Source organism: Sinocyclocheilus grahami, unplaced genomic scaffold, assembly GCF_001515645.1.
Source record: "Sinocyclocheilus grahami isolate Dianchi unplaced genomic scaffold, SAMN03320097.WGS_v1.1 scaffold22.1, whole genome shotgun sequence".
NCBI classification, from domain to species: domain Eukaryota; kingdom Metazoa; phylum Chordata; class Actinopteri; order Cypriniformes; family Cyprinidae; genus Sinocyclocheilus; species Sinocyclocheilus grahami.
This window is the reverse complement of record NW_015505201.1, coordinates 2,088,623-2,100,451: the sequence shown is the minus strand read 5'-3', so window position 1 is coordinate 2,100,451 and position 11,829 is coordinate 2,088,623. Positions and strand designations below refer to the sequence as shown.

The window sequence follows — 11,829 nt, the reverse complement described above, 5'->3', positions numbered from 1 at the left end:
ACCAGCATAAACCAGCAAAGGACCAGCTTAAACCAGCAAAGGGCCAGCATAAACCAGCAAAGGACCAGCTTAAACCAGCATCCCAGCGTCAAAACATACCTAACCAGCATATGCTGGTTTTTTCAACAGGGATAGCAGCTGATTTCACACACACACAGGTCACTAGCCTAAGAAATCCACAAGGTCGCTCAGATTAGCACACTCTTTCATATGCACACACACACACACACACACACACACACACTCTCACTCACACAAACACATACACAGAAGCACAGCACCAGCTAAGACATGGCCACCACACCTTTAAGCAACATTATTTCTCTCCTCCACCATCCCCGTTCATTATTGATAAGTGGGTTAGCATGCTGCTAAATAAGGCCAGCCTCTGTTTTGCTTTATTTGGCTCTACTTTGGCTCAGCAAAATGCATTAACCCGGATTCTTCTGTATGCTAGCCGCTAATGCAGGGACGATTTCATCTCAGCTGAGCTCCACTCGGCTGACAGCAGTGCTGCAATGCAGCTTTTCACAGTCAGAGCGCCACAATCCCACAAATCTGTAGTGTATGGAGGATCCACGACAGAACAAGAGAAAGAGGGAGGAGGAGAGAGACTTGTTTACTGGGTGCGCTTGTCTGAAAATATTGATATTTTTAATATAGATCTGGATTCAGAAGCAGAAGGCCCTGTGTAATGCTTTTACAGTTATTAATCTACTAATATTGCTACAAAAAATGACATAGGATGAAACACGCAGGTTAATATCGGCACTAAAATCCAAAAGGTTAAGCACTTTAAAAGTTGTTGCAATATATCTCTGACCACACATCAGTTAAATTATATAAATTATGTAGGACGCTGAAGTTAAGCAGTCCAAAATGTTCCACTGACTGTAAATCGCTCTGGTCCTCTTATAAATAATATTTAGAAATTGTTTTCAGCCCATCCATGAACCTGAGAGCAATAAATAAATAAATAATATTTTATTAAGTAAATAATTAATCAATCCATTAACTAATAAATATATATATAAAAATAAAAAAATCAATTACAAAAAAAGTCCCAGGCCCTGTGATTTTTAGTGACAAACATGGTTAGAAACAATCATTTAATACTCGAATAGTTAAATGCATGTATTTATGAAGAAATAGAACATTTAAATAGAATAATATAATAAAAACAAAGTGAAATGGATTCAACTTTGTCATTTAAAAGAGAAGCAGTTCACTCCAGATTTTTTATTTATTTTGTGGTTTTTGATCCCCTATGTATACGCCTGTTTGTAAATATCATCTATGCACATCATAAAAACAGCTTCATGTGGGCAAACATGATTTATAATGTGATTAAATACTTCCTGAATGCACCATTTGCTCGTTTGTGTTGTTTTGGTCTTTTAATGTGATCATTTCTCTGCTGGTACTCATATCCTTTTTACTCACAAGGCGCATTTAAGTGAATCACATTCATCAATAATGACTCATTGTGTTCTATGAATGTTCAAGCTATTCCTGGTTTTTGTGTCACAGGTCAAAACTGCTGAACTCATGACTAACTATGCTGACAAAAATATTACCAGTCATCTTCTAAAAACCACAAATCATTTAATCAGTAAAGTATACCTCCAAAACAAATGCTAAACCATGAATTGGTCTGCATTTAACATATGAAGCCTTGCAAACTCCATAAACTTTTTGCAATGCCTCCATTTCAGAAGTCCTACTAATGACGTCAGTAATGGCATTCGCTCAGCCCTCTTTTGAAAAAAACAAGCAAAAATAATAAAATAGTATTAACATACTTGAGGAGGAACCTGCTAGGCTCATTCAGAAAAGCTCACGTTTGGCAGTGAAGTGAACACCACCAAGTATCAGTGTCAAATGTACTGGGCTCCAGTCAGCTCTGAAATGGTTAAGTGGCTGTTCAAAAGGTAGTAGTACTTGTTCTTTCACATTTCTCTGGGCTTTTTGACTGTATGATATTTGACTTCATATGATTTCATTCTAATCAGCTATACAAATGTATGTCCTATTTTTCTACTGTTGGCAGTTTAGACTATAGATATTAACAAGCTTAATTTTAAATATTAAAATTGCACCTGCAGCGTTTTGTCATTTAACTTAAATATATAATTATTTAATTCAGTTAAAAAGATATGTTTTTAATAACACTGAAGCAACCTGACAATATATGTAAAAATAGTTCGAAGTCATACAGCTGTGGAAATCTTGTTGTTTCAGTGTCCTGTCTGTCAAAGTCTGATTCACAGCACAAGGGAAATCAAGTGTGTAGAATCTCATCATGTGTGCTGACCTGTGGGTCAGATTCCAGATGAATGAACAGGAGATGGGCTGGTGTAATCAGGGATGCCAGGCTATTGTCAACACTGGCATCTCCCTCCTCATTTTCCCCCAACAATAAATGGCAACCCTGACTCTACTGGAGCACAGCAGAACCAGACTGGAAAGGTCAACTACTACTATTTCTCACCTCTATGCAAGAGATGGGCAGATTTTTTCATGCTTCTAACAAGCTGTGTTTGCTTTTCTGTGACTTGATAAAGCAAAACTATTGATGGTTTTCTTTTACCCAGATGTTCCAAAAAGCTTTCTGTAGAGGAAAAAACTAAGATATATATATATATATCTTAGTTTTTTCCTCTACAGAAAGCTTTTTGGAACATTTTATACTATGTTAAGTGGATAGTTCACAAAAAAAATCTACCATCATTTACTCATACTCAAGTTGTTCTAAACCAATATGAGTATCTTTCTTTTATTAAACACAAAATAACATATTTTTAAATTTGAAGAATTTTTGTAACCAGACAGTTGCTGTTAATAACTGACTTCCATGACTTGGGAAAAAATACTAGGGAAGTCAACGACCACCAGCAACTTTTTGAGTACCAACATGTATCTTCTTTTGTTCAAAAGAAAAAAAAATGGTAACACTTTAGTATAGGGACCAATTCTCACTATTAACTAGTTCTTTATTAGCATAGCTATTATTAATATATTAACTGTTTATTGCTTATAAAGCACAAATTCTGCATGTTGTACATCCCTAATCCTACCCAATACCTAAACTTAAAACTATTAATAAGCAGCAAATTAGGAGTTTATTGAAGCAAAAGTCATAGTTAATGGCTTGTTAATAGCGAGAATTGGACCTTAAAATAAAGTGTGACCCAAAAAAATCATACAGATTTGCAACATTAGGGTGAGTAAATGACAAAATGTTAATTTTTGGGTGTACTATTCCTTTAATTCACCATCCTGTCTTTTTTTCCTTTTACAGAACACAAAACATTTTTTTAAATATAAATAAATAAAAATATCTCCTGTCTTCGACAGTAGAACAGAATTTTCAGAATTGTCCTTTTTTTGGTGAACTAAGTAGTATGTTACAGTATAAACAAACAAACAAATAAAGTCAATATGATTCAAAGTGGATCCACGTACAGCAACTCCTATGGTTCATCTTAACAATCTCGGAGTTTAGAAAGGCTTCCAGAAAAAGCTAATATTTCTCTAATCTCTGTCAACCTGCCATCCTGATCAGAGCACCATTTACAGGGATTTCAGTGCTGAACATATTTCTACATGAGCCTCTAATGACCCTCCCATGAGATGAAACACGGGAGTGTGGAAATAATCCCACATACATGAGAAAAACCCAGACAGTGGATTGTGTGCTTTGAAGATACGTTTTAATGAGCTTCTGTTTAATCACTGAAATATCAGAGGATTTAGAAGAACGTCGCTCCACTGAGCAAGTCAACCCGAGTGTGTGTGTGTGTGTGTTTAGGGTATAATGCCACTTCTAAGACTAGCTAAACCAAATCGTGCCTCACACATAAAAAAAAAAAAAAACAGATCTACAGCAGATCTCTGTCTCCATTCACAGTCCATGCTCAGATCTAAACTGTGGCTTGACAGCAGACAGTACAGGAGCTCCTGGGAGAAGCTGTGCTCTAGACTCAGAACCACTCTGTGATATTAGTTACAGACTCACAGTGATTCATGAATCATGAATGAGTTCACAAAAACCAGATCTAGCAGCAGTGCTAATGACGGCATGCATCTACAAACACATTTAGATTTGCATATTAACCTACAGTAAGTGGCGAGGTATTTAAAGTCAGTTTTACCTCATTAAAAGTGTTTTACACACACACAAACAAAACATAAAATAATGTGTTAGTATTCTATATGCTAAAAAAAAATATGAAAAAAATCCCATAAACTCGCATTGTAGTGACAGGTTTTGCATGTGCAAACACAGCATGTGTTCTGTGATGATAAGGAATGGTTATTTATTGTTAAATCAGTTCAAATGGTATGAGGGAATGGGCGAGATCATTAACTGTAAATCACAGCGACAAAAAGATTTAGTACTGTATGTCCCATCTCCAGATGGGATGTTATTCACATAATTAATCAAAGATAAAACACCTGTTTTCTCAATGAACTTCTAACCTCTCCATGAACAGCCTTATCAATCTTGTGCATGAAGAGATTATTTATTGGATTCCTTACTGATGACCATCTTGATGGCTCCTCATGTTTGATTGTTTCCCAAAGACCCAATTTTACTCTCCAGTTGGCCGCTCCAAACCCGTTAATCCTAATTACAAAAGGTGGGGCATGTTTCAGGCCCTGGGGGACACACACCCGCTGCCAATCACTGGCTGTTGCCATAGTAGCTGCGCTGTACAAGGGGTGATGTCACACCATTAACAGAGCACCACTGAGACACACGGCAGGTTAAGTAGGGTGAGGTCACCTCTGCAGCTGTCACCATGACAACCACATCCCACCAGAGATGGGCTTAATGTGCTGAATCATGCATCTATTCACCAAGCTGGTTTGTTTTCAGACAATGGTGACTTCTGGACTGTTGCATGCACTGATACTTCAATACATTCCAAATGCAATAAAGAGTCAGATTAGAAAGAAAGTCAGATTAACATGAATAAAATAACAATACTAATAGTCAGACAGTGATTTTTTTTATTATGTTTGATTTCTGCAAATAATAATTAACCATAACACACTATAGACTACAAGCTTAACTTTTCTTTCAAACATGCATTCTTGTTCTTACCATGGCTGTGTGATATTGACAAAAAAATAAATAAAATTAAATAAAATTCCATAACGACAATTAAACGATTTTTTGCTGTGTGTTTTTTTCCTTGTACTGGTTTAGGCCTGTCATCATGGGCGTCGCTACGCCATTTTTAGGGGGGCTATAGAATAAAAATGTTGTGATTAGCTCCATAAACTGTACACGAATTCGTGATCGCCTCAGTCCCCTTTAAATTTCTTAAGAAAACGGCGGCAGACTTCAATCGGCTCCTCGCCATCTTTCAGCGTGTTCTTTTTCAATCCGCAGACCGCGGCGACGCAGAGCGAGAAACAGAGGACAAGGTGTGCGTTTATCGATAGATTGTTATAATATCTGCATCTGTGTAGTTCTTTGTCATAAATCCAGTTTACAAAATATAATTGGGGAGCAATAATCAGTTCCCCATCTACTGTAGCTTAAGTTTTCACTGCGTTCACCCCTAATCACACCACAGCTGTTTCCTCCAGTGAAAATGAAGCACATATGAACGCATACTTTATAAAACGATCATGTTGCATATTTTAATTTGAAAATTTAACTTACAATATATTACATATTGCAGTGCATGTGGCAAAGAGGATTGCATACTTGAGCTAAGGAAAGAGGGTTGTACTAGAAATGCAAACAGTAAAATTTTGTGTTTGTACTGTTATTATTATTATTATGCTATTATTATTATTATTATACCCTCACTGGGGGCTGAGCCCCCTAAAATGAAAATCTTAGAATTGCCCCTGCCTGTCATGGAAAAATAAATAGGATACTAAAACCGGCAATAGGCAACGGCAAGTCTCTGTCTTAATGAGTGATTCATTAAATCATTAGTTCAAACAATTCTTTCAAACAAGCTGATTCAATTAGAAACGAAGCAAGTTGACTGTATTTATGAACAGATCAAATGATTCGTTCAAGAACAGATTCATTTAGACAAAAACAGGCAATATTTGTGTCTGTTTGTAGAACTACTGTATAAAATCAGTATCATTCGTGATCACGCTCATTTGCTGATATTCGTGAAAACGGATATTATTCAATTATATCATATATTGTATATATTAAAGGGGTCATATGATGCGATTTCAATATTTCCTTTCTCTTTGGAGTGTTACAAGCTCTTGATGCATAAAGAAGATCTGTAAAGTTGCAAAGACTAAAGTCTCAAATCCAAAGAGATATTCTTTATAAAAGTTAAGAGTCAATCACGCCTACCTAAAACGGCTCGTTCTAACACGCCCCCACATGTCTACGTCACGATGTGGGAAGATTTGCATAACGCCGCCCAAATGTTCATGCAAAGAAAGAAGGCATAACTTTTATTCTCGCTGTAGTATTGTTGCCGCCGCCACCATGCCGTGGAGACACTGTGTTTCGCCGTGGAGAAACACAGTGTCTCCTGTGACCAAACACATGCCGTGGAGACACTGTGTTTGGTCTTCCAAAAGAGGATGATATCGCTTCGTCATGCCTAGAAACATACAGGGTTATTTTTTGCTTTCATAACTTATGGGCATTCTAACCGCATTCTAGCTTAATCATGCAGTGAATGCTTTTGAACTCTCAAGATGTTTTTTTTTTTTGAGTGACATACTGTCAGCTCGCATATCATTAAAAAAACAATTATGATATTATTATAGATGGTACATTTCTTACTTAAATCTAGTTCTACATCTAAACAACAAAGAGAATGATCTGAGAATTAAGGGACACTAATGAAGCAAAAGCCCAGGAAACCCAGCATCGACTTATACACAGTACTTGACTGTAAGTGTCTGCATTAATTATGAGGAAAGAAGTAGAAAAGGAAACGACAGAACAGTAAATGAGGAGAGCAAGAGAGAGAGAGAGAGAGAGAAATGTGCAAGACATAAAGGTTAGACGAGTCATGAGAGATTTTGCAAAAGACTGGCTAAAATTGTAGCGAAAAGGACAAAGGATAAAGAAGCTGATATGTGTCTTTATGCCTTTATGGTTGGATGAATATTTATATTTAGAACATGGATCTCTAGAATACTTGATTCTGATTAGTCAATTGACACATTTTGTTATCAAATATTGTAATATACATACATTGTGCCAATCAAGTATGAATTCAATTTGTTTACTTAACGTCAGTGTATCAGACTAGTACAACACAGCAGCATACCATTCAAAGATATGTTATATAACAGTTCATGCTTCAAAAAACATTTCTAAGGGCATGTGTGACAACAGACCAGAAATCCTTCCCAATACACTTCTCATTCTTTAATTAAATTACGTCTCGTGACTCACAGCAACACAACAGCTGGAAATTAGCCACAATCAATATTCTCATTAGACACACTGATTAGATCACAGGTAGGTCACCAAACATTCTCATATGCTATATGATATGATAATGTCGTGTGACCATACTGTACTGTACCATACTGTGTAAAAGAATCCTGAAAATAATTCATCATAGTTTCCACAAAAATATTTAGCAGCACAACTGTTTCAACTTTGATAAGAAGCAATAAGATTCTTGCAACTAAGCAGATGTTTACTGCCAAACATAAAACATTCATTTTCAGAAGCCGCTCCAACATGCACACACACACAAACATTTTCATAATATTTCTGTATTCCAAAGGAAGCAGCTGTAGACTTACAAAAACAGCTTAAGGAGAGGCTGCTTTCATGGGTGTATTCTACACTGCATTAGTATGTTTGTGTGCTATGCTCGTCTCTTTATGTCTCCATGCAGTGTCTATTTGAGAAAGCTTGAGGTTCTGTAGAGACAGCATCAGCCCTAACACCACAGTGCATTACCTAAGAGTACTGCTGAGCCATGCGTATCACACACACACACACACACAGAGAGCCACACTATGCTCCCTGGTCAGTGAAAATCCATGCCATAATTCAACCCACACACAGTATGAGAAATGGGAAAATCCCTTTTGTGAACTAATGCTTCACCTTTTTCTTTTTATATCTTTTTTTCAAGAAATATATTTAAAAATATATAAGCGTCATGTGGAAACATCTAAATTAACTGGTTTACAACGAATTAGATTTATTATTATTAGATTAAGCAAAAATAGATCAAAAACAGAACAAATATCTACTTTCTACGTAATAGTTTAAGCCATTTAATATATACGTTTTGCACTTTTTGTACGCATCTACACTTCAAATGCTTTGGCTACACACTGTAATAAAAGATTTTTTTGAAGTTGCAATTAAAACAAAGATAGTTAGATTACATTTTTAGAAGAAAATACTATTTCCATCTTACTAGTTAAACATGTCACATTTAATTCAGTGTTACTTGCCATTTCTTTTTGTAATTATTTGTGAAATGTAACCATTTCTAAGTGAACATTTTTTCATACCAATTTTTTCAGAGTACAAAGTATTTGTGATGTAAATCATGCACATAAACAGAGAGCTAGAGGGTATGCCATGTACAAATGTGTACAATGTACAAAGCCTTTTTATCATTATAAAGCTACTTCAATCTGAATCGAGAGAGACATCATCCTGAAGCATTAGAGAATGCAGAGTGCGGCCCATTATTTCTACTCTGAGAGATGACAGGTTTATGGGAGGACAAGGAGAGCATACGAACCCACAATTCCACTGTAAAGTAAACAATGAGAGAAAAAGGATTACAAAAATGTAGATTAAGAGAAGAACAGCTGGAAAGAGGTGCATCAATTTGAGCTGACAACAAAAACATCACATTGGCTGTTTTTTTTAAGCTGTTTTTTAAGACCTGCCCTGTTCCAGCATGGGGCTTCAGGTCGACGCTTGACCTGAGATCGTCAGACTATCAGACATGTGATGTGACCTGCCAGACTCTTTTGACTCATTCTGCTGGAAGCTTAGGATGTTCTGATTGTTTTACCTCCGCTCACATGTACTGAGGGAAATGTAGTTTTAGTATAAAGGTGGAAGGATCACTTTGTCTCTCGGTCTGTCTGACTATGTGTGTTTGCCAAGACTGAATGTACCTTGTGACTAAACATCACCTTCATTTCAGGAATAAAATGTGATACAACACACACCTTTGCATTAATGCACTAGATGATAGAGTGACAGGAAGACTATAGCGTGCTATGGAGAAAATGAACTGTCACTCTTGGGATGGTTATAGCCAACAATTTCCCTTCAAAACTGGCTAAATCTAAACTATACTTCATTTACTGTCACCGCACTTTAAAATTTACTTGCATCGAGCAATTCAATCAAAAGAGGATCAGATATTTTGTTTTAAAAAAAGCCAACAACCCAAATGAAGTAAATCAAAATTATTTGAATCATTTAAAATAATTATGTTTTAAAGGAATAGTTCACCCAAAAACAAAAATTTGCTGAAAAAGTTTCCTCTCAGGTTATCCAAGAATAACACGTCCTCCAAGTCCATCCACTGTTATCTTCTCCCATATTTGACATACATGTTTCTTTAAAACTGCTTTGGACTGTTTTCGCTTGTAAAAGGTGCTTTATCTGTGCACATTTCTCTTGTGATTCAGATGAGACAACTAGAGAAAACTGTATTATGGATAGAGGTCTCATATTTAGCCAGAGGAAAGAGTTTGATATGAAAAACATCTTAATGATGGATTTGTTTCAACACACAGCTTTCAACTTCACAACACTTAACTGATAGACTCATGTTGATTACTTGTGGATTTTTGTGATGTTTTTATCAGCTGTTTGGACTCTCATTCTGACGGCACCCATTCACTGCAGAAGATTCTTGGTGAGCAAGTGATTTAATGATACATTTATCCAAATCTGTTCTAATGCATAAACAAATTAATCTACATCTTGTAGCAGATAACAGGCGAAAGATGACGCACCAGTAGCTGAAAGCACTGTGCTAATCTACACTATAAAAATTTTTTGTCAAATAATCTAAAACTGAACTTTATGCAGTAACATCTAAATTAACTGCTTTTATTCAATTCAAATATATGATTTAATATATCTCGACCTGACTATTGTGTTACACCAATGAAAGTCATTTTAAGGGTTGGATCAGGTGGAAATAGATCCTTACAGTAGCAACTGCAATTTTTACAGTTAAATAGAACTGAGAATATACTGTTTTCAGAAAGTGACATGACTCTATTCATCCATTTAAATGACTAATACTCAGTTGTATTAGGTACATTCACATGGCAAGAATCTACTAGCCAATAATGCACTGCACATCAAAACTCGATCTTAAAGGGGTCATATGATGCTGCTAAAAAGAACATTATTTGGTGTATTTGGTGTAATGAAACGTGTTTATGCGGTTTAAGGTTCAAAAAACACATTATTTTCCACATACTGTACATTATTGTTTCTCCTCTATGCCCCGCCTTTCTGAAACGTGTCGATTTTTACAAAGCTCATCGGTCTGAAAAAGCGAGGTGTGCTCTGATTGGCCAGCTATCCAGCGCGTTGTGACTGGCCGAATTCCTCAAGCGTGTGACGGAAATGTTACGTCCCTTACCATACTGTGATGCCTGCGGCAACCACATGTGACGACCCCGGCCTGGACTCCGCTTTGTCCACGGTGAAAGCCGATCCGGTAATCCACAGCGCAAAGTTGATGTATTTCCTCAGCGACCAGCACGGATCAGCTCCAGGCATGACGAAGCGATATCGTCCTCTTTTGGAAGACCAAACAAAGTAGTTTCGCTTTCACAACGAAACACACAGCGCCTTCACAACACGGCGGCGGCGGCAATAATACTACAGCGAGAATAAAAGTTATGCCGTCTTTCTTTGCGTGAACATTTGGGCGGCGTTATGCAAATCTTCCCACATCGTGACGTAGATATGTGGGGGCGTGTTAGAACGAGCCGTTTTAGGTAGGCGTGACTGACTCTTAACTTTTATAAAGAATATCTCTTTGGATTTGAGACTTTAGTCTTTGCAACTTTACAGATCTTCTTTATGCACCAAGAGCTTGTATCACTCCAAAGAGAAAGGAAAAATTGAAATCGCATCATATGACCCCTTAAAATTATCATTTTTTAAAATAAATTTTTCGCTAATTGTAGGACTTAAATTGCGGTACAAAATGATAATAGAATAAGGTAACTACTTACATTCAATAACCACATTAGATGTTACTGTAATATTACAGTAATACCAATAATAATGTGCAATTACAAGCAGCTCCGCAAACACAATTAAGTAGGCCCACTGTTCATTAGTATTACACAGCACTATATAATTACACAATTATGAGAACACTGTAATATGTGATCAAAATTTAAAATGCCGTTATGAGCATCACAACAGGGCGTGGGCCTTTCCAGTATATGCCAACTATCTCAGAGAGGATGCGTCAGGCAATGACATGCCAGGAAAAAAAACATCAGTCATCTGTCCTTCACTCAATTTCATAAGTGCATTGTTTTACACACACATGAAATCAGTGCCTGAAAAAAAGACAAGAAAAAAGAAAAGAAACAATAACAAGGGCGTTATTGTTGATCCACATCAACAACACAAGGATGCTGAGCATCACTGCTTGCGGATGCTGATGATGCTGATGCTGATCTCTGAATGTGTTCGAGGACATTACAGATACAGAAACAGCGCAGATGGTCACATATGATCAGCTTATTTGAATAAAAATGGCAGAAGAAAAGGAAACCCCGCGCATACTCGAGAGAAATAATGCGTGTCTTACCTGCATCCCGGAGGAGAGAGGGAGTGGAAGGTGG

At 36.7% G+C, this 11,829-nt stretch overlaps 1 protein-coding gene across 1 annotated transcript in view; it reads right to left on the bottom strand.

Moving 5' to 3' along the window:
• The window catches only part of LOC107559864 (uncharacterized), a gene marked incomplete at its 5' end in the record, with an annotated part of 41,723 nt that extends 29,896 nt beyond the window's left edge, over positions 1-11,827 (bottom strand). The window contains one exon of the mRNA XM_016243883.1: positions 11,796-11,827. Coding sequence (XP_016099369.1) covers positions 11,796-11,827 — 32 coding nt within the window. The remainder of the gene's footprint in view (positions 1-11,795) is intronic.
• Between the last annotated feature and the right edge of the window lie 2 nt (positions 11,828-11,829).